The sequence below is a fragment of the Leopardus geoffroyi genome, chromosome C1, assembly GCF_018350155.1.
Source record: "Leopardus geoffroyi isolate Oge1 chromosome C1, O.geoffroyi_Oge1_pat1.0, whole genome shotgun sequence".
In the NCBI taxonomy this organism is placed as follows: Eukaryota; Metazoa; Chordata; class Mammalia; order Carnivora; family Felidae; genus Leopardus; species Leopardus geoffroyi.
In genome coordinates, this window is record NC_059328.1 from 212,946,169 (window position 1) to 212,965,549 (window position 19,381).

General features: G+C 47.2%; 1 protein-coding gene across 1 annotated transcript in view; it reads right to left on the reverse strand.

The window, feature by feature from the left end:
- Window positions 1–3,809: 3,809 nt before the first annotated feature.
- SP110 (SP110 nuclear body protein) overlaps window positions 3,810–19,381 on the reverse strand; it is a 32,151-nt gene continuing 16,579 nt past the window's right edge. The window contains 10 exon segments of the mRNA XM_045475159.1: window positions 3,810–4,316; window positions 5,464–5,604; window positions 6,219–6,299; window positions 6,556–6,661; window positions 7,359–7,385; window positions 7,387–7,472; window positions 12,702–12,746; window positions 13,557–13,699; window positions 14,140–14,238; window positions 18,518–18,586. Coding sequence (XP_045331115.1) covers window positions 4,206–4,316; window positions 5,464–5,604; window positions 6,219–6,299; window positions 6,556–6,661; window positions 7,359–7,385; window positions 7,387–7,472; window positions 12,702–12,746; window positions 13,557–13,699; window positions 14,140–14,238; window positions 18,518–18,586 — 908 coding nt within the window. The 3' untranslated portion in view covers window positions 3,810–4,205.

The following is a 19,381-nucleotide window of genomic DNA, read 5'->3' on the forward strand; positions in this document are numbered from 1 at the left end:
AGAGTAAGCCAGAGCTGTGATAGGGGAGAGAGAAAGACAGAGAGAGAGAGAGAGAGAGAGAGATTCAGCTTGCCTGTGCCAGAATGGATGAGGGTCACAATGGATGTGAGATTGTTTATTTTCTTTTTTTGTTTATTTATTTATTTAAAAAAAATTTTTTTTTCAACGTTTTTATTTATTTTTGGGACAGAGAGAGACAGAGCATGAATGGGGGAGGGGCAGAGAGAGAGGGAGACACAGAATCGGAAGCAGGCTCCAGGCTCTGAGCCATCAGCCCAGAGCCCGACGCGGGGCTCGAACTCACGGACCGCGAGATCGTGACCTGGCTGAAGTCGGACGCTTAACCGACTGCGCCACCCAGGCGCCCCTGTTTATTTATTTATTTTGAGAGAGAGAGAGAGAGAGAGAGAGCATAAGTAGGAGAAGGGCAGAGAGAGAGAGAGAGAGAGGGAGAGAATCCCAAGCAAGCTCCATGCTATCAGCACACAGCCCAACACAGGGCTTGATCTCATGAACGGCAAGATCACGACCTGAGCCAAAGTCAAGAGTCAGATGCTCAGCCCAACCAATTGAGCCACACAGCCACCCCTGGATGTGAGATCATTTAGTACCCAGCAGTCCTGGCCACTGGTAAGCCACTGGAGTGGGGGGATCTTTTGTCATGAAACACCAAGAATGTGTTAGGAGGAGAAATCCGTACCGAAAGGATGACCATATCTAGGACCCACCCTTCCCTCCCAGAGTGGCATCAGGAGTGGCAGTCTTTGTGATCATGTTTGTCCTCTTCCCACATAATAAAAGGAATTCTATTGCATTACAAGCTTTTCTGAAGTCAGGGTTCAAACTGCCTCCACCCTTTCCTGGATCATAGGTGAAGTCAGTCCAAATGGTAGTTCACACTGCTGTGGAAACACTGGGGAATCTCTGTTCATTGTCTGTTTATTAGTCTGCGACACCAGGTGCTGAAATGGGAATGCCAACACACTCCCCACAGAGTGCCTCTTGGAGGAGGACATTGGGCTCCGAAGGTGGCCCTCACTGCTTGTATCAGTCAGCTCTGGCTGCCACAACACAGCCCCACAGCCTGGGCACCTTGGACAATAGGCATTTATTTTTCACGGGCCTGGAGGTTGGAGGTCCCAGATGGAGGTGCCAGCGGACTCCATTCCTGGTGAGATTTTGCTCCTGGCTTGGAGTGGGGCCTCCTCCTTCCTCCTCTCCTCACATACCCTTCTTCTGTGCATGTAGGGTGATCTCTGGGGCCTCTTCCTCTTTTTGTAAGGACACTAATCTTATTCAGGCCTACGCTTGTGACCTCATCCAACCATTAACACCCTCTTCCAAGCCCCGTGTCCAAGTGTGTCACAGTGGGGGTGAGGGCCTCAATATAAGAATTTGGTGGGAGGACACAATTTAGTCCATAACACTTCTCCACTGGCATTAAGTAAGAGTGAAAAAAAAAAAATCAAAAACACAGATCAGGACAACTTAGTAGTTGCAGAAAGCTTTTTACTTTTGTCTTCAGAGAAGAAAAGCACTGTGGTAGGAAAAGTTTACTTGGTCAACAGATAGAGCTTAGCATTATTCAAATGATAAAAAAAAAAAATCATTAGTTCACAAAGATTGACCACAGACTTGCACTTGTTGTAAGTTAGTATGTTTAAGGCTTAGACAAATGACCTCAGAAGAAGAGTGCTTCCCAGAATTTATTTTTTCTTTTTTTAAAATGATAAATAAGGAGGACAGAGAATGGATAGCTAGCATATGGATAATAGATGTTCTTGAAAGAGAGCCCAGAACAAAAGGATCAGAAAGATTTAATGCAGCTGCTAAAAAAAAAGGAAGCAGGGATGTATATTGTAAGGGCTCAGTGTGCTAGGCAAGATCAATGATAAGAATATTACATTGAATCCTATCCTGTCAAAAATATATAGTGATAGAGAGAAAGGGGAAACTGGATATGTGTCCACATACCGACAAAGAAATGGAATTCTGGCTGAATGCAGGCTTCACCATTGTAGGATAAAATGCCCAGACACAGTGGGCCAAAGTCTAAATCGATTTCGAAGGTGAGAAGTTGTGATAAAATACATATTGTGCCCCAGTAGTGAATTTAGGAAAACAAAAGAAGACATTCAGAGCCGTGCAGATTCAGAAAACATGCCACCCGGAAACTCTTCTTTTAAAATTACTTAAAATTTTTTTTTAAGTTTTATTTATTTTTGAGAGAGAGAGAGACAGAGTGTGAGTGGAGGGGAGTGGGCAGAGAGAAGGAGACACAGAATCCGAAGCAGGCTCTTGGCTCTGAGCTGTCAGCACAGAGCTCGATGCTAAATTTCAAACTCATGAACCATGAGATCATGACCTGAGCTGAAGTCAGACGCTCAACCGACTGAGCCACCCAGGCGCTCCTTCTTTTAAAGTTAGTTAAACATATACTTCACTGATGGGAAGAAGGAGCCGAAAAAGAAGCAAGGCAAAGTCACGGCAAAAAAAGACTTTAATTCACACCATTAATATTGCTCTCACGAACATGGGTGATTGTATTACACACATTTTTAACGTTTGCTTTTCAATTCTGGTGTATATTTGACATAACAAATGATTTATGCAATGTAAAAATAACAAAGTAATGACATATATAATTGAATAAAATTAAAATAATTAGTATAGAGTAAAAGTGAACATTTACTAATTATCATAAAGAGCTACATTGTAAAACAGTAAATAGACTGGAATAAGGGGACCGAGAGGTACAAAAGGTGAAAAACGCTTTGGCCTAAATGTGTGGCTCATTAAAGATTATTTTTTATTTTATTTATTTTATTTTTTACCTATTTTTGAGAGAGAGAGAGAGAGATACACAGACAGAGACAGAGACAGAGTGTGAGCAGGGGAGGGGCAGAGAGAGAGGAAGACACAGAATCCAAAGCAGGCTCCAGGCTCCGAGCTGTCCACACAGAGCCCGATGCGGGGTTTGAATTCATGAACCGTGAGATCATGACCTGAGCTGAAGTCAGATGCCCAACTGACTGAGCCACCCAAGTACCCCTATTTTTTATTTTTTTAAGTTTATTTATTTATTTATTTTTAGAAGTAGGGGGAGGGGGGAAGAGAGAGAGAATCCCAAGCAGGCCCCTCAGTGTCAGTGCAGAGTGCAACATGGGGCTTGATCCCACCACCCTAGGATCATGACCTGAGCAGAAATCAAGAGTCAGATGCTCAGCTCACTGAGCCACCCAGGTGCCCCTTGGCTCTGGCATTTAAAAAATAAGTTAAAAATACATTCACAAAACTTGCAGGTAAATATTGGGAGAATTAAAAACTGTTACAGATGCCTTCCAGAGTAGAAGGTGAAGACAAAGAAAATGTTGACAAAAATCATGGGAAAGTATTCCAAAGAGAAGGAATAAAATGATATGGCAGAAACAAGGCTAACTACAAACAACTCATGCATGAATGACTTCATAGAAAACTATAAAAGTGGACCTGATTCAAAAGCAAGAGAATACCTGAATAGTTGAATGACCATGAAAAAGCAGAGATCATGGTCAATATTACTTCTCAAAAGAATGATGGGCTATAAAATTTTACGAGCTGGTTCTTTGAAAACATTATAAACTATTCCAGAGCATATAAAAAGGTAGAAGATGTTAGGGATTATCGTACCCAGCTGGGGTAGCCCTACATCTGATTATGACAGGACATAGAAGTGTGAGGACCAACCTCTTTCATAAGTGCAGGAACAAAAATTCTGAAAAACACTCTCTGCAATGATATTGAAATATATATATATATATATATATATATATATATATATATACAAAAATCAATTGCATACAACTTTAGAATTCAGTTTAGTTTCTTTTTCATAGTGATGTGAGGGTAGAAATTCTGAAGCTATTGTTGTAGTATTGTTTTAGTTGAACAAATGAGTATATATACTGTGGGAGAAGAGAGATGTAAATATTGAGAAGGAAGAGGCCTTAGATGGGGACGAGAAGTGTATTTCACGCACACACACACACACACACACACACTTTTAGGTGTAGAAAGAAAAGACAGGTGTGATGATGGTACAAGGCTCTGGCTTTGAGTCAAGAGGGCAGCCAATAACATTCTAGACTCACTGGCTGTCTAAAGACGGCCAGGGTCACATCATCTGGATCCTGAAGTTGGGGTGCCTTAGTTTTTCTAGAACACGGTCAAAGAGTCTGGAAGCTGTTTTCATTGGCTTTGCAAAAAATAAACATCTCTTTGAGGTCCTGTTCAAATTCTGCCTCCAAGTCCAATCCTATCTGACCAAAGTCAGAAGCCTGAAAGACAAAAAAAAAAAAAAAAAAAAAAAAAAAAAAAGGCAAACAGGTGTCTAAGGACAAAGAATCAGGACCATCAAATCGCTTGCATTTTTTGGAGCCCCGCCCTCCCTGTCCTGAATGCTGTGCTTTCCCATCAGCCAGGCAGTGTGTGTGTGTGTGTGTGTGTGTGTGTGTGTAGTTTGGGGGGGAAATGCTGCTGCCATAATATTGAAATGGATGAGCCTCTGCCCAGTTCCTAACTTGGAACTGACAAATGGTCGGGGCTGGAGAGCCGATTTTGATCACAGCAAAGCCTGAACTTGGTGTAAAATAGATAAAGATAAAGCATTTCTTGACAGCCCCACTCTCGGAAGGAAAGATGAGGTTCCGTTCTCCAAGGCTAAGACTGGGCCAGGCATGGAGGGGCTCCCTGGGTAGACTCTTTCTCCCTCCAGCTCCCTGCACAGACACCAGTTTACAGTTTGTGGTTTGGGAGCAGGCCAGCTTGTGCCATGGGAAGAAGGGGAAGGAGGCTGGGTGGAGGTAGAAATCTTCCTTAGGTACTTCCCAAGAAATATCTGCACAAATGATAGGAAAAAATCAGGATAAACTCAGCAAAGTAAAGTTAAGAACGCGTCGGCTTGCACAATAGCACAACTAGTTGTCTCTCCCTACTGACAAAGGATGAAGCCACCACCACCTGAGACAAGTCTGGATGTTTGAGGCCACTTGGAAATTTAGGAGTAGAACAATCCTAGTATGAGCATTCTGGGAGTTTAAGTTATTTCATCAAGTTTAGTTCATTCATTGATTTCTGTATTTCTGAGGCGTGCAGAACAATGTAACCGTTAACTACCTTTCCTCTCTGAACGAGGAGGCAGGATGAAATGGATTGTCCTCGGTGGGACTGTCTTGTCTGTCCTCGAGTGGAGGATGGAGCTTTTTTTCAGGTGCTGTTTACAAGGATTCTTCCCTGTCCTGCTTGCTATCCCCTCGGACATCCTCCTCACCACCGCTGGAATTTACAGGCTGTTTTCTTCTGTAATCCTACTCTTTTTGACCTCTCTCTGGGACAAGGTCCGTACAACTCTTGCAGAGTTCTGCTGTCCCGGAAATTAGGGACAATTGGAGAGGACGTGCAAAAGAAAGAGGAGAAGCCCTTTACCTTGTAAAACATTTTATGGTTGCGAAAGATCAGGCGCACGTCCCGCACAAAGCACGGCACTGTATACACTTTCTCAGTCAACCTTTCCTTAACCAGGTCCAACCACACGGCTTCCTTAAAGGGCTCTCCATAATCGCGAATCTAGGGACAAAGCCACCAAAGGGGTGATATGAGCACAGCCATTGTTACTGGAATGGATCCAGTAATGTAACTGGATCCTGAAATATAATGGATCCAGCAATATAATGGATCCTGAAATATAACAAGCCTTCATGTCCGGTGTGGTAATGATATTACCATCTGCCATGTCTATGCCAAGCACCGTTCTAGGCACTGCCATGATATTAACTCATGATCCTCCAACAACCCAATGATGCAGGGGCTGTCATTACCCCCATTTTCTAGATGACAAATCCAGGGGATGGAGTTCAGCCGCCTACCCAGGATTTCAAGGCTAACCAGTGGTGGAGCTGGACTCCAAGTCCCCCGAGACGGTGCTCTAAACCCTGTGCTATCTGTAAGAAAGACGTTTCCACCTAAGGGAGGATGAAACTGAGGTACATGGGAGGCGGAACAAGTCGCCCGGTGTCCCAGAACCAGGACGCGGCGGGTGGAGTGGGACCCAGGGGGTCCCTCTCCACAGTCTGCAGCCAAACCCGCTCTCTGCAAGCAGGGGTGCCTGCAGGAGTCACACTCCAAAATTCCAGAGAGAGTTGTACATAAGAGAGATGCCCGGAGGACGAGAATCATAAAACATGACTTATATTATGTGGGGTTTCTGCAAAAAAGGAGCTTTGTGGGTGACAGTAGGCCTTCAAGAGGAGGAACCCACATTTCTGTAAAATGTGAAGAGACTTTTACAGTGAAATGCAGCTCAGAGAAAGTGAAGCCAGGCCTGTGCCCAGGCAGACCCAGCCAGCCGTCCAACCATGTTTGCCAAAGGACCGCGGTGCGCGTTGAACTATGTTCAGGCACCGAATCTCCATCCTCAGAAGACAGACGCCAAAAGCTCCCTCGGGCGCCCTTCCCCTCCCCCTCGTCCCGTTGGACTTCTCGCTGTCAGGGGGAAGGTGGAGTTTGCACCCAGCTCACCAACTGCTCCTCAGGCTGTATCAGCCTCTCCAGGACCTCAGATTTCCTGCAACACTGCTGCCTTCCCGAAGACTCCATCCTGCAGAAGGTGCAACTCCACGGGCTCCTGGGAGGACAGGCAGAAGTGAGCGGGGGGCAAGGCCCCTGGGAACAGCCGCTGTCCCTACTGCTGCTATTGTTCTCCTTTTAGACATGGCTGATGGATACATCTGGGAGATGCAGGGGACCCTCCCAGAGTCTCCAGGACTCCCACGTGGGGCCTGAGCCCATGACCGTCCTCCCATCGAGGGTGGCAACAGGGAACTCCATGCGTGGAGGGCAGGGTCAGGGTGAGTGGTGGGTCCTCCTTTCCCTGTCTGAGCTGCTGGGAGTCCTGCGTGCAGCGCCCAAGGGTCCAATCTGGGCCTTAACCCTTGGGGACCAAGGCCTCTAACAGCCTGTTGAGCCCATGGTAAAATGCACAGACCAGGCCACATTTCCTACCTTTCCGAACAGTTGCAGATCACGAACAACTGACGGTTCCCATTCCCAAGCCCCTGGGACAGGAGGCAGGTTTGCAAAACCAGGAAAGGGCACCTCCCACGGACAGTGGCATTGGGGAGTCAAGGAGGCTCGGTGGCAGACTCAGAGAGCCAGATACCAGACACATATCAGACGGAACATAGGCTGCCGCCCCATCCAGCTGTGCTGGGCCACCCCCGAGCCACGATGCTTACACATCCGGCTTTTCTGCCCGGAGATGGGCGACCAGAGCAGAAGCGGGCAGAGTGGGCGTGCGGAAGGCGGGGCTGGGTCTCGCTTACCTCTCAGCCTCTGCAGGCGGGATGTGAGTCCTCACGAAAGGCTCTCGGACAAGGGACACAGCAGAGACATGGTCCCCCTCTACAGCACACCTCACATTCCTTGGAGGTTTCCCCCTGGAAGCGGAGATAATGCGGCAGGGATGGCATCAGTGAGACCCACAGCACACCGACACCAAGGGGCCTTGGAACACACCGTCCTTGTGTGTTCCAGAGCGGATGTCTCCAGCTGACCACAGTGCTCCGAGAGAGCACCGATGGAGCACCAGCCTGGCCTTTCCGATCGATCGATCGCAGGAAAGCAGACGGCAAGAATCCTCAAGTTGCCCCTTGAACCGCACATTGTCAGAGCCGGAAGGGACTGGAAGGTCATTTAAGCCCTTTCTGCACAGAGCGTGGTCTGAGGACCAAGGGCATCACCGTTACCTGGGAGGCGGTGAGAGAGGCAGATCCGCTGAATTGGAATCTGTTTTAACAGGACCCCAGGCGCTTTGGAAGTACATGACTTTTGAGGAAACACAGCTTTAGGCAACTTACTCTTTTTTACAAGCCTGGGAAGGCAAGATGCTTTTTTTTTTTTTTTTTTTTTTTCTGCAAAGTCAACACAACAGTATTTGGGCTGCCCGTGCCGGGGTTCAGAGCTGTTCCCGTCCGCTGTGTGCCGTCCCAGGCAAGCGTGCTGGGCAGACCCAGAACAGTTCCTGATGGAAACACAAAGACAGATCGCTGCTGTACAAACGGGTTGTTTTGTGGGCCTCAGAAATCACTGTCTTTCTCATGGCCTTAGAATGTGATCCAGTAAATTCTCCAGGTGATCTTTACTGCTGGATAAAGACCTACAGGCAGGAGCCCCTGTTCTCCTGACCCCGCAAGATGGACAGTGGGGCTTTACACACAAGGGGAATGTTTTCTCTGCACTGAAGGTAGGCGTCAGGAAGAGGCACCTTTCTGTCTGTGCCTCTGGGAGGTGAAAAGGCAGGAAATAGACCATTAGGAGCTGGAGCAGAGGATCGAGGAGGCTGGGGATCAGTTACAGCTAAGGAGAGAAATCCTGCCACTACCCTCAACTGTCCACAACACAAGCACAAGGACCTGGGTGAGGGCGGGAGGGATGGAAATGTCTTGTCCATTCTCAAAACCAGCCACTCAGTCAGAGTAAAAATTCCCTTTGATTTGGGGATGAAATTCATCACGGTCTTAGTTGGGGAGGCTTCCGGAGCAAATTCTACTTCGGAGGGCCCCAGGACTCCATAAAGAGGGCTCCCTGCCAACCTTGAAGTTCAGGTGAACTTTCTGGCCTTCCATCCCGAACTCACCAGTGTGCCTTTCTTTGTCCCTGGAGTGCCCTCTGACTGGACACCCGACCTGCCTAGGCCCGGGATGCAGATGCCAGCTTCCCACAGCCCAGACCTCCCCCCTCCTCCCAGTTGAGACCTTGGCTAGATCCAGAGCCCCAGTCCCTCTGTGGTGTGAGTCCTGACAGCTTTTTTCTTTTCTCCTTTTTTTGTAATGCAAGTGCCTGACTGAAGCCTGGATTGTTCTAGCACCCCATCAAAGACAGCTATCTCCTTATTTCTGGAGTAAATGCACTGCCAGCCACACAACTAGATAAAGAGCCAGGCTGCCTGTCCCCACAGAGGCTCCTTTGTGTCAGAGATCTTGGTTGATTTCAAGAACTGACCATTTGGGTCGCTTGTTTTTTTCTTTTTCTTTCTCTTCTCACACTTTAAATTCCAGCTGTTATGTTTTAAATTCACCAATAAAGAGTGAGCCTGCAAAGCCCTAGGCCCCCACCCTCACCTGTGCTCTTTCTCTCTCTCTCTCTTTCTCTCCTTCTCTCTCTCTCTCTCTCCATCAATCTCTTGGCCACCTCACTGTATGGCCCCAGGCGTGCTCTGTAATTTCCATGTCCTGTAAGTAATAAAAAGTAATAAAAATTTTTTTTTCAGTTTCCTGATGGTTATTGCTGGAAGGCACCTTGCGATTATATTAAGAACCACAACGGCCCGTCTAACCACATTGGTTATGGATAGTCTGTGACCAGCACAAAACACCGCCTTCCTTAGGCTCTGGAGTAGGATAGTTTCCAACACACATGATATGACAGCGAATGAGAGAAAGGACGTACAACTGCACGGTCACCTTCTGACTCTGGCTTTTCTGCTCCACTGCTGACAGCTTCAAGTCCCACCTCTCTCTCTTACCCCTTTCACCACCTCTCCGCAAGTCGGCAAGTCGATAAGGAAGCTCATGCGCTCCCCCTCCTGGCCTCAGAGAGAAGTTCAAACCAGACAAGCTCTGCCCCAGCAAGGGAATTCTCACCTTGACCGTACCCATAGTCATGGTAAAACCTGGAGCTATTCCCTCTCGCCACTCAGGCATTTTCAGACCAGCTTGGCAACCTGCCCGGCCCTCCGTAGGAAGCCTCAGTATGTGAGTGATAAATCATTTCATACTCGCTAGGTGTGAGTGTTGCATCATCACCTTCGATATCTGAACCCAGTTGATCCCACCTCGCTGCACGTAACCACGACATCGGCTCAACAGGCAGGGAGTTTTGGTGACCAGGGGTCTGTCTTCTCTTGCTCTGGTTGGTTAACTGGTTCTTCTAACTGGCTTACTCTTTGAGTTGTGTTGGGTCTGCTGGGCCATGGCCCTGAGGTTGCAGTCATCTACCATGAGGGACCGCTCATTCTTTTCAAGTTCAAGAACAGACCAAACTGGGCAAATAGTGGAAGAGTAGAAATAATCACTCCTGCATCTCGTATGATAAGTTTTGATCCTTGAAATTTATACTGGATTCCATTCACTGTTTTAACAGAGGGGAACGATCCGTGGGCTCCTTTTTGTAAGGCTGATTGTTAAGTGTCAAAAGCTTAATTTTATCTTACTTCGTTAGTCGTCAGGTAAGAGCATGCACGTTCACTACAGGATATTTCAGGGCAGTGGGTATTATGACCAGGGGGCAACAATTTTGATGGTTAAAGTGAGGTGTGAGGTGTAACTGTTTTCCCTCTAGTTTACCTTTGGAAACTCCCTATGAGGGTAGAGGGTAACTTGCTTAAATCCAGTGGGATATAATTACTCAAAAGGAGCTCCACCCATTAAGTTCCCTACACACAATATTATTGAAATGACTGGCACCATCCACCTGGCAAGTGTTTTGCTGTCCCATATTTGGCTAGTAAGTTCTGTTCTGTGCCTATGCCAACAGCACCTCAGCTGCCTTGCAGCTGTGGGGATACAGCCCTCCTTGCTCCCTGCAGTGTCTCAACAGCTTTATCATCACACACACCCTGTGCAGGCAAGATCTTAACTGCATCCGACTTGCCCCAGGAGCGCAAGTCTGACACTACCCCGATGACATCCTTCTCATTTGACACACTCATTCAGAATATACAATGACTCACAAAGGAGCTCTCAGAGAGGGATAGGCCATTGTGCACACATAGCACAGGGCCCCATCAGCTCAGCAAATTTCTGGGCATCATTTGATCATTTGAAGGCTGTTCTGTCCCTGACACAGTCAAGAAACGATTATTGACCCTCTCAATGCCCTCAACTCTTGCCCAACATCTTTTAGGCCTTTGGATTCAAGGTAACACATTCCTCATTTACAGATTTTACATATGCCCATTTAGGCTTACTTGCAAATTGACCCACTTTGAATGAGAATCCCTTAAGTCAAAGGCTCTAGAATCTGTTCAAAATAAAGCAAAAAGCTGTTCTCAGTTCCCACCGTATGCCATTAGAGTAACCACCTCTGTCTGCATCCTGAGCCCTTCTAGAGATGGAGGTTCTCACAAACACTCAGCCTGTGCTCATTTTGCCTTGGGTCATGGAAGCAGCGTCCTGCAGGGAAACCCCAAAACACACATTTGGAGTATCAGCATCAGGTCTCTTGATGGTACACACATACAAAGGTAGACACCAACAGAGAACGGGTATACGGCAGAGCAACAGTGATGTATTAGACAACGTTGCTGAAGAAAGGGCCTGCGTTAGCCCATTTGTAGTCAGAACTAAACTTAGTCTTGTTATCCCAACGTGGCTTCTCCTAGGTGGGACTGAAAGGTCAGGCCAAGTGTGCTTCTGGCTATCATGTACGGACATGTGGTATCATGAGCGAGCAGCGACTAGAATATTGGGACCATTAATTAAAGCTCTGGATTAAAAATATTTTTATTGTTTTTTTTTTTTTTTTTTGCTGTTTACAAAAGTAATAAATGGTCATTAGGAAAATTCTACCTGTACATAAATGTATAATATGGAAGGCAAATGCTCCCTATAATCCTATCCCCAAATAACCAATTCACTCAGATATTTGCAATCATAGACCTTCATAGTCACGTAAACAAAACTGGGCTCCTTCCATATATATCACTACCAGTTTAAGTGTCCAGAAGCTTTCTTGACTTTAGAACCCTTGGGTGGTTTTCCATTGACTGAAGGGCATTCCCTGCGCCCTCCACCCAGTAAAGGCCGCCTCCAGACCCAGCTTATCTGGACCCCTGGGTGACGCATTTCCAGACCATCCTGTCCATGGGCAGGATTCTTCCCTAATTTTTGGCTATTACAAGGAGCCTCCCTGTACATATCAAGATATTGCAAATCAGCATGGAAAAGATGTTTCATACAATAAACAGCATTGGGAGGACACTTTGTCTTTTCAATGAATCCAGCTAAGGGTCAGGCCAGCCCTTCAGGGCACGGTGGGAAAGGCACCATTGCCTCTGCTGAAGGTTCCTATCTTATGGGAAGTTCATGAATGAGATTTGCGTCTTGAGGACATGTTTAAGCAAGCAAAGAAGGATGAGAAGGAGCAGCTGGTACAGACAATGGATGCCTGCCCTTTTCACCTGGAGGGACTCTAGGCAGAGGCAAAGCTCAATTCAAATGCGATTCCATTTTGGGGCCACTGATCACGAGCCCGTTGAATTGAGGAATTCTTTGTGTTCAATCAAGGATGGTCTCCTTGCTCTTTTCACATACCGTTTTTGTCTATCTCCGTATCACATTTACCTCTCAAACTAGAGCATTCTATTTCTGACACCTTTGGTTTGTCATCATCCAAACACCCGGTTCTTTTTCTAAAACACATGTACATCATCAGTTTTTGTTCTAATCTTTATTTTAAAGAGTTTTTGTGTCCCCCTCCCAAATTATGAAAACAACAGGGGTACATACATGTACCAGCGTGCCAATGCCATTGTCGTGAAGATGCAATGACTAAAAGTAAAGGTGACCCAGGGCCGGGGACCTTGAGGACTTGAAGGTGAGCCTTTGGATGTAGAGAGTGTGCAACATGGCGACTGAAAATGTGGTAGAAATTCACCTGCTATTTACCTTTCTCTTGACATTTATTCTTGGGGGACAGAACAAAAGTCCTTTCTGAAAGAGAGAAGGGGTCAATGAACGAGGTTATCCGGGAAGCTCTTCTTTCGTCCATATCGAAGTTCCCACTTCCTAGTGAATATTTATACCTGGACGTCCTACCGGGTCTCAAACCCAAGGTGTCTGAAAGCAACACCATTAGCTCCAACCTCCAATCGGCTCTTCTTCTGAACGTCACTTGATAAACTCATTTTTTTTCCTGTTACTCAAACCCAAGACCCATTAGTCCTTCCTTCCCAGTTCCTTTCCCACCCACATTCTCCTCTCCATTTCTTCCTTGGTAGGTAAAATCCTTGTGATTTCATCCCAGTGATATTCTTTTTGGGTGTTTTTTGAGGCCTGGTGTTGGGGTCTGGGATCACAGAGATTAGTAGCCTTGTTTGTGGCTCAGAGGATTGAGTGTGAGCCAGGGAAGTGCAGAGGAGACACTGCCCATGGACAGGACGGTCTAGAAATGCGTCACCCAGGGGTCCAGATAAGCTGGGTCTGGAGGAGGCCTTTACTGGGCGGAGGGCGCAGGGAAGCTCTCAGAGATCTGGGTCTCAATCTGGCTTCCCCTGGTTTACTCCACCCAGTACCCCCAGGCTAAGCTTCTTAAGTCTCTCCTGACCTCACAGCCCTTTGCTCACATTTAAAGTTCTCCACGGTCAGCACCAACCTTTCTAATTTTATCACCCATAACTTTTCTCTATAAAAAATTGAGCTCTTTGTCAATCCTAATGGAAATTTCTTCACATTTCTGTAACTGAAATTGCGCTCATCCTGCAAGAATTAAACCCATCACCCATCCGTCCCCTGTCATAATACCTTCAGCAGCTCTTCTAAGGTCTTTCCTCTGCAATGCACACTCTGTTTCCATTTCCTTGAAGTTGCCCGTTTTCCTTCAATTTCAAATTCTTTTGGGGTGAACCAAATTCCCTCCTCGTTCTGAATGCACTTCTCTGAGGATCCTGGAGGATAAAGACGGCCCATTCCTGGACCCAATCTCATGCTCTGTGAATTCACCCTAGACCTCCAAACCCCTAATTGCGGTTGTTCCGCCTGCCTGGGTCCAGAGAGACTCTCTGCAGGGAGGCAGGATAGCAGGCGAGCCTGGATTCCTCCTCTCCCAGGCTGAAGGAAGCCCTGAACCCTGTGGGAGCGGGAGAGGGTTTGCATTTTGTGCGACATCTGCATGTGGCAAGTATTGCCACTGGGTCCACGGTGGTGGAGTGGCCTGGCAGCCGGGTTCACCACGACGCGGAAAAGCGAAAATTCCTTGTTAACAAGGCACTTCCTTCTCTGCAGCCTAGCTTGCGGGGTTTATCTCCTGGACAAGGAGACACATGGGTATTTTCCTCTCGTCTAGTGGCTCCGGGCGTTCCAAAAAGCAGAAGATCAGGAAACCCACCTCGTTTCAGTCTCTCCTTATATAAAATCCCTCTAGCTTCGCCACACGTCACGGGAAGTTTAGGAGAGTGAAAATCCACAGGGTCGTCTTCGGGTTTTTCTGGAAGTAGAAGGGAAAGTAGAAGAGTATAGTTTCGCTCAGTCTTCGTTTTCTCTCTTTCCGGCCTTCCCCTTGCCCCGAACTCTAACGACAGTAATAGTAACAATAATCACGTAAATGGCATTGGGGAACAGCCTCTGGCTAACTGGCAGCACTTCCTCCATTTTGAGTGGCAGATTAGCCACGTGTACAGAGTAGTTTCTGATCAACAAAGCCATCACCACCAACACTGCATCAAACAAAATGTTTGGTAAAGCAGATAGGGCTCCTGTGGTGGGTTTCAATTCATAAGCTAATTGGCTATCACCCACCGCTCCTTTATTCCATAAGCAACCTGTTTATCCCTCTACCCGGATAGAAGTGGCCGGCCCAGAATATTTCCTGGTGCTCGGGTAGCTGGAAGAAAGGTCTTTGTTTATAATCTTATCACCTGATTGACACCAAGGCGGGGTAAGTGAGGTGCTCAGCACCGAGAGATTAGTGTCAGTCTTCATTTTCTGCCGTCTTTTTTCATTTTGTTGCTTTTCTGTTTCTCCCTCCATGAGTCGAAAAAGAACCCCCCACCCCCACCCCACCCCCCCTCACCGCCAAGAACTCTAGCTTAATCTGCAAATTGCACATGGAGAGATTTGGCAACGGTGAAACGTTGAGCAGGGATGTGGGGGTATTGATTCAGGAGAGAAGCAGTTGGAAAAGAGTTTAAAATAAATACCAGCCACTCCTGCCGCTTTTTACCACAGCCTCACCGTGGGCGAATTCATTCCAGATAGACTGCAGGAGCCGTCTCTGGGGGCGAGGAGAAGTCGCTGCCCATGGCTTGTGTTGAGTTACACAGGATGTTACATGCAGAATGAGGCTAGGAGAACAGCCAGTCCAACTTTCTCCCTTGCTTCAAACACTTATTGCAAGAGCCAAAGGAAATGTATGAAAAGGCAAGAGCCTCCCCGGAAAAAGAAACAAGCGGCATCGATGCTAACGGTGAAGAAACCGTTAGTTACTTTGGAAGGATATGAACTAGAGGCAGACGAGAAAGCAGAGATCCCTGAGAAGTGACCGGATGGCTCCCTTGGACGGAACGCTGAAGGATGTCCAGTCTTGGAGGGGCAGGGGCTGGATAGGAGTGAGGGGGGTGGGAAGAACTTAGTTTCAAAAGCCAGCCAGCATTCTTGCATGGACTGGCTGGCTCCACCACTGTCTCCGGACTCTGCCCACTTAAATAAATAGGGCCCAGGGGATGACAGCTCAACCTCAGGAGCCAGACTGGCGGGGCTTACGATCTGGGCTGTGCAATTTCCTAGCAAGGGTATGTAAGTGCATATTATTGTCAAGGTTGAATGGAAGACCAGCCATGGCGGATTCCTAACTTGGGAGACAAGGCAGAGGCACAGGTAACTTTGGACCACTGCCGCAAACCCCGAGGGGGATTAGCAGGGCATCGGGGACCTTGCATAGTTGTCTGTCTCACGGAACTAATTCCCTATGATAAGTATAGGTCCCAAAACAGATGTCCCAGACAGGCTCGCAAGCAGATGCTGGAGCAGTGGGCGGCACTGGGAGTTCTGGGCAGCAAGCCAGGGTGCAGAGTTGCGGGCACAGGCAGAACTCCCTCCTTTACCTGGTCCAGGCAGCTTCCCAAGTCGGCCAGGACCTTCTGTCCTGGGTAGCTCCAAAGCCACTACCCTGCGCCTAAGGAGGGACAGCTTTCTGATCTGTTCCAGTAATCCTGCATTTAGCTTCGTCTCACCTGCTCCGTCTTGGAAACAGGCTTTTTAAGGACGGAACCCTGAGGGCAAGGCCTCCTTGGCGCTCTCCCACGTCTGTTAGATCACCATTCAGAAGCGTGAGCAAACAATGAGGAGCCTGCTATGGAGGTGAGCAATTAATAAAGAGAGTTCCTGGAAATGGAAAGCAGGGTGCAGGAAACAAAAAGAAAGCCTAACAGAGGCAAGAAAAGCAGAATGGGAACAAACTTCATAGAGAAATGAACTTCAGGAATCCTTTCAGAACACAGGGTGAAGGCACGTGGTGAAAATCATGCATGGTCAGACATGGCCTGGGGAGAGGTCTGGAGCTCCCTGATCTGAACGCGAAGGGTTCGTGGGGAGATGGGGTGGCTGGACAAAAAGCCATCATCAAGGCAATAGTGAAGGCCACACACACACACTGTGTAGTTTATTTTCACAACAACTTATAAAAGGGAAGGCAATGATGGTGATCCCCATTTTATAGATGGGGGACTCAGGCTCAAAGGTGGAGACAGAATTCCCGGTTCCCGGACATCCCCACACGGTACAAGGTGGGACTGGGAGTGGAATCCAGACCTGCTGGACGCCCCCCCTCCCAGTTCCTTTCATACTGTCAGAAATGCCTCAACAGGACTCCCTACTGTATGTCGATAACAACACAGAGACAGCCGGCGTTAAATCAGAAGGCACGGCCAGGGCAGAAGTGCTAAGGAGACAGAAGAAGCTGACGCTGACAGACAGCTCTCAGCATCTGCTTAGATTCGTGCTTCCTACTCGTGTTTCCTAAAGACACCGGGGAGTTTTTTTTTTTGTTTTTTTTTTCAGTGCAAAGAACAAAAAACTTGCACTTAGAACACCTAGGTTGATCTTAGTTCATGCAAGTCTTTTATGCTCTGATTGAATCCGTAAAGTGGGCTGAACAATACTTATATGACGGCTAAATGGCAAAATGCAGAACAAAGTGCTTTGCCAATTGTAAAGTGGGTACACTTCTGTTGTTATCAGGGCTTCTGCGCATGGTTGGGTGCGTTGTGCACTGAGCAAGGATCCCACCTCTAAGGAGGGCTCTGATTCATACTCAGAGCTGGATACTTTCTTTATGTTTTATTTTTCTTTAACGTTTATTCATTTTTGAGACAGAGAGAGACAGAGCATGAATGGGGCAGGGTCACAGAGGGGGAGACACAGAATCCGAAACAGGCTCCAGGCTCTGAGCGGTCAGCACAGAGCCCGACGCGGGGCTTGAACTCACGGACCATGAGATCATGACCTGAGCCGAAGTCGGCCGCCCAACCGACTGAGCCACCCAGGCATCCCAGAGCTGGATACTTTCTACGAGGACCTTCTCTCAGAGGGCAGCAAAGGACCTGGTTTTAGGAGTCAGCTCCGACAGATGTGGGTAAAGCGTATTGAGGAAAGGGCACTTTTTCTAATGCGCACAAGTGCATTCTCCGAGTACGTGGAGTCTCTCGTATTGGTAGTCACACTTCATGAAGAAGAATAGATAATGTATTGATTGCACAGTTATTTAAGTATACACTGTGTGAGGCACGGGAACACTGGGCATAGAGCAAAGAGCAAGACCGACCACTTACTGGCCTCATCGGACTTTCACACGATGAACAGGATGTACACAGACAGTTAATTTTAGTCGTGACAAGTGCCGTGAAGAAAAAAAAAAAAAAAAAACACTGGGTTCCACGAAGGCGGGTCAGGAAAACCTGCCTTTGCCTGCTGGGACAGAGAACGCTTAGTTCAAGGTGAGGCCTGGGGATGTGTAGCAAAGGGAAGGTGAACAAGGGCGGTCAGCTTCGGGGAAGGGGTAGGTGAGGGGGGCACACCGAGGAAGCCCTGGGCAGGAAAGGAGGGCGAAGCATCCAGTGTCAAAGAGCCTATGCTTTGAGAACTCAGGCTGGTGGTGACCCTCGGGGTGTAGGTGGGGATTGGATTATGGGTGTGGGCTATGTTCTGTTTCTGAACCTAGGCGCTAAGTACATGCGGGCTTTGCCTTTGTGTTAATTCCTCAGGCTGTACATTTACATGCATCTTTCTTAAGCATCACACCAGTGCTACTCAATGTGCCGGCGCGTGACAAGACAGGAGCTTGATCCAATAGAAATAAGGCATCTCCGCTGAGGAGGTCCTGCTGTGAAAACGGGGTGCTCGGTGTCACGGTTGATTTATAAGCTCTTTATTTTTGCAGACTTGCAACCAACAGACTTGTGGATGGCACCAGTCTGCGGACCCTACCTCAAGTAGCCCCTGTTCTACTTCAGTGATAAATTCATGGGGGGGAGGAGAAATGCCAATGTCGCCGGAGCCTAAAGAGGGAAGGGAGAGTGAGAGGGGACAGTGCTGAAGAAATGTTACCAACGCAGAAGAGAAATGAATGCTCACCGAAAAGGAGGAGGGGGAAGAGGAGGAGGAGGACGAAGATGGGAGGGAAAGAGGAGGAAGAGAGGACACAAACAGTCGGCAGGTGGCCAGGGCACCAGTGATGTCTGACGGCCAGTCCCTGTCTCTGGCTTACTTACTCTTTGGGGGAATATTTTTCTGACACCTTCTGGTTGAACTTGAACTGACATCGTTGTTCCTTTTCTTTTCTAAAAAAAAAATTAATGTCATTAATCATTGGAAACATAGATTTATATGCTTTATATATCAACTATTTTCAAGTAAACTTTTCTGTCTTTCTATCACTTTGGAGAGACAAGATAGATGTGTCTTTAACAAAAAAATTTTTTTTTTACATTTATTTATTTATGAGAGACAGAGAGAGACAGAGCACAAACGGGGGACGGGCAGAGAGAGAAGGAGACACAGAATCCGAAGCAGGCTCCAGGCTCTGAACCGTCAGCACAGAGCCTGACGCAGGGTTCGAAGTCACAAACGGCAAAACCATGAATTGAGCCGAAGTCGGACGCTTAACCGACTGAGCCAGCCAGGCTCCCCTAGACGTGGGTCTTATGAAAGGAACATTATAGCATTGATCATGGAGGAATAGCAAGTTCATGTTAATAGATAGATAAGAAGGCTAAAAACATTACAGAAACCATGTTTTCATAAGGTAATATATATTAACATATAATAATCAATATAATAATGTGTACATATGTATATAATACAAACACTAGAAGTAGATAAAGGATATAAACTTATAAATATCACATAGAAAGGACTTTTTAAGGAAGAAATATAGGGCATAAAACAATGGTTCTCAGTGCTGGTTGATTTGGTCCCCCAGGGGATATTTGACAATGTTGGGCAATCTTTTTGTTTCTCATGACTGGGAGGAAGACGCTACTGGCATCTAATGGCTGGGATGTTGCCCAGTATCTCATGAGGCACAGGACAGCACTCATGACAAAGAATTATTCAGTCCCAAATGCTAGTAAGTG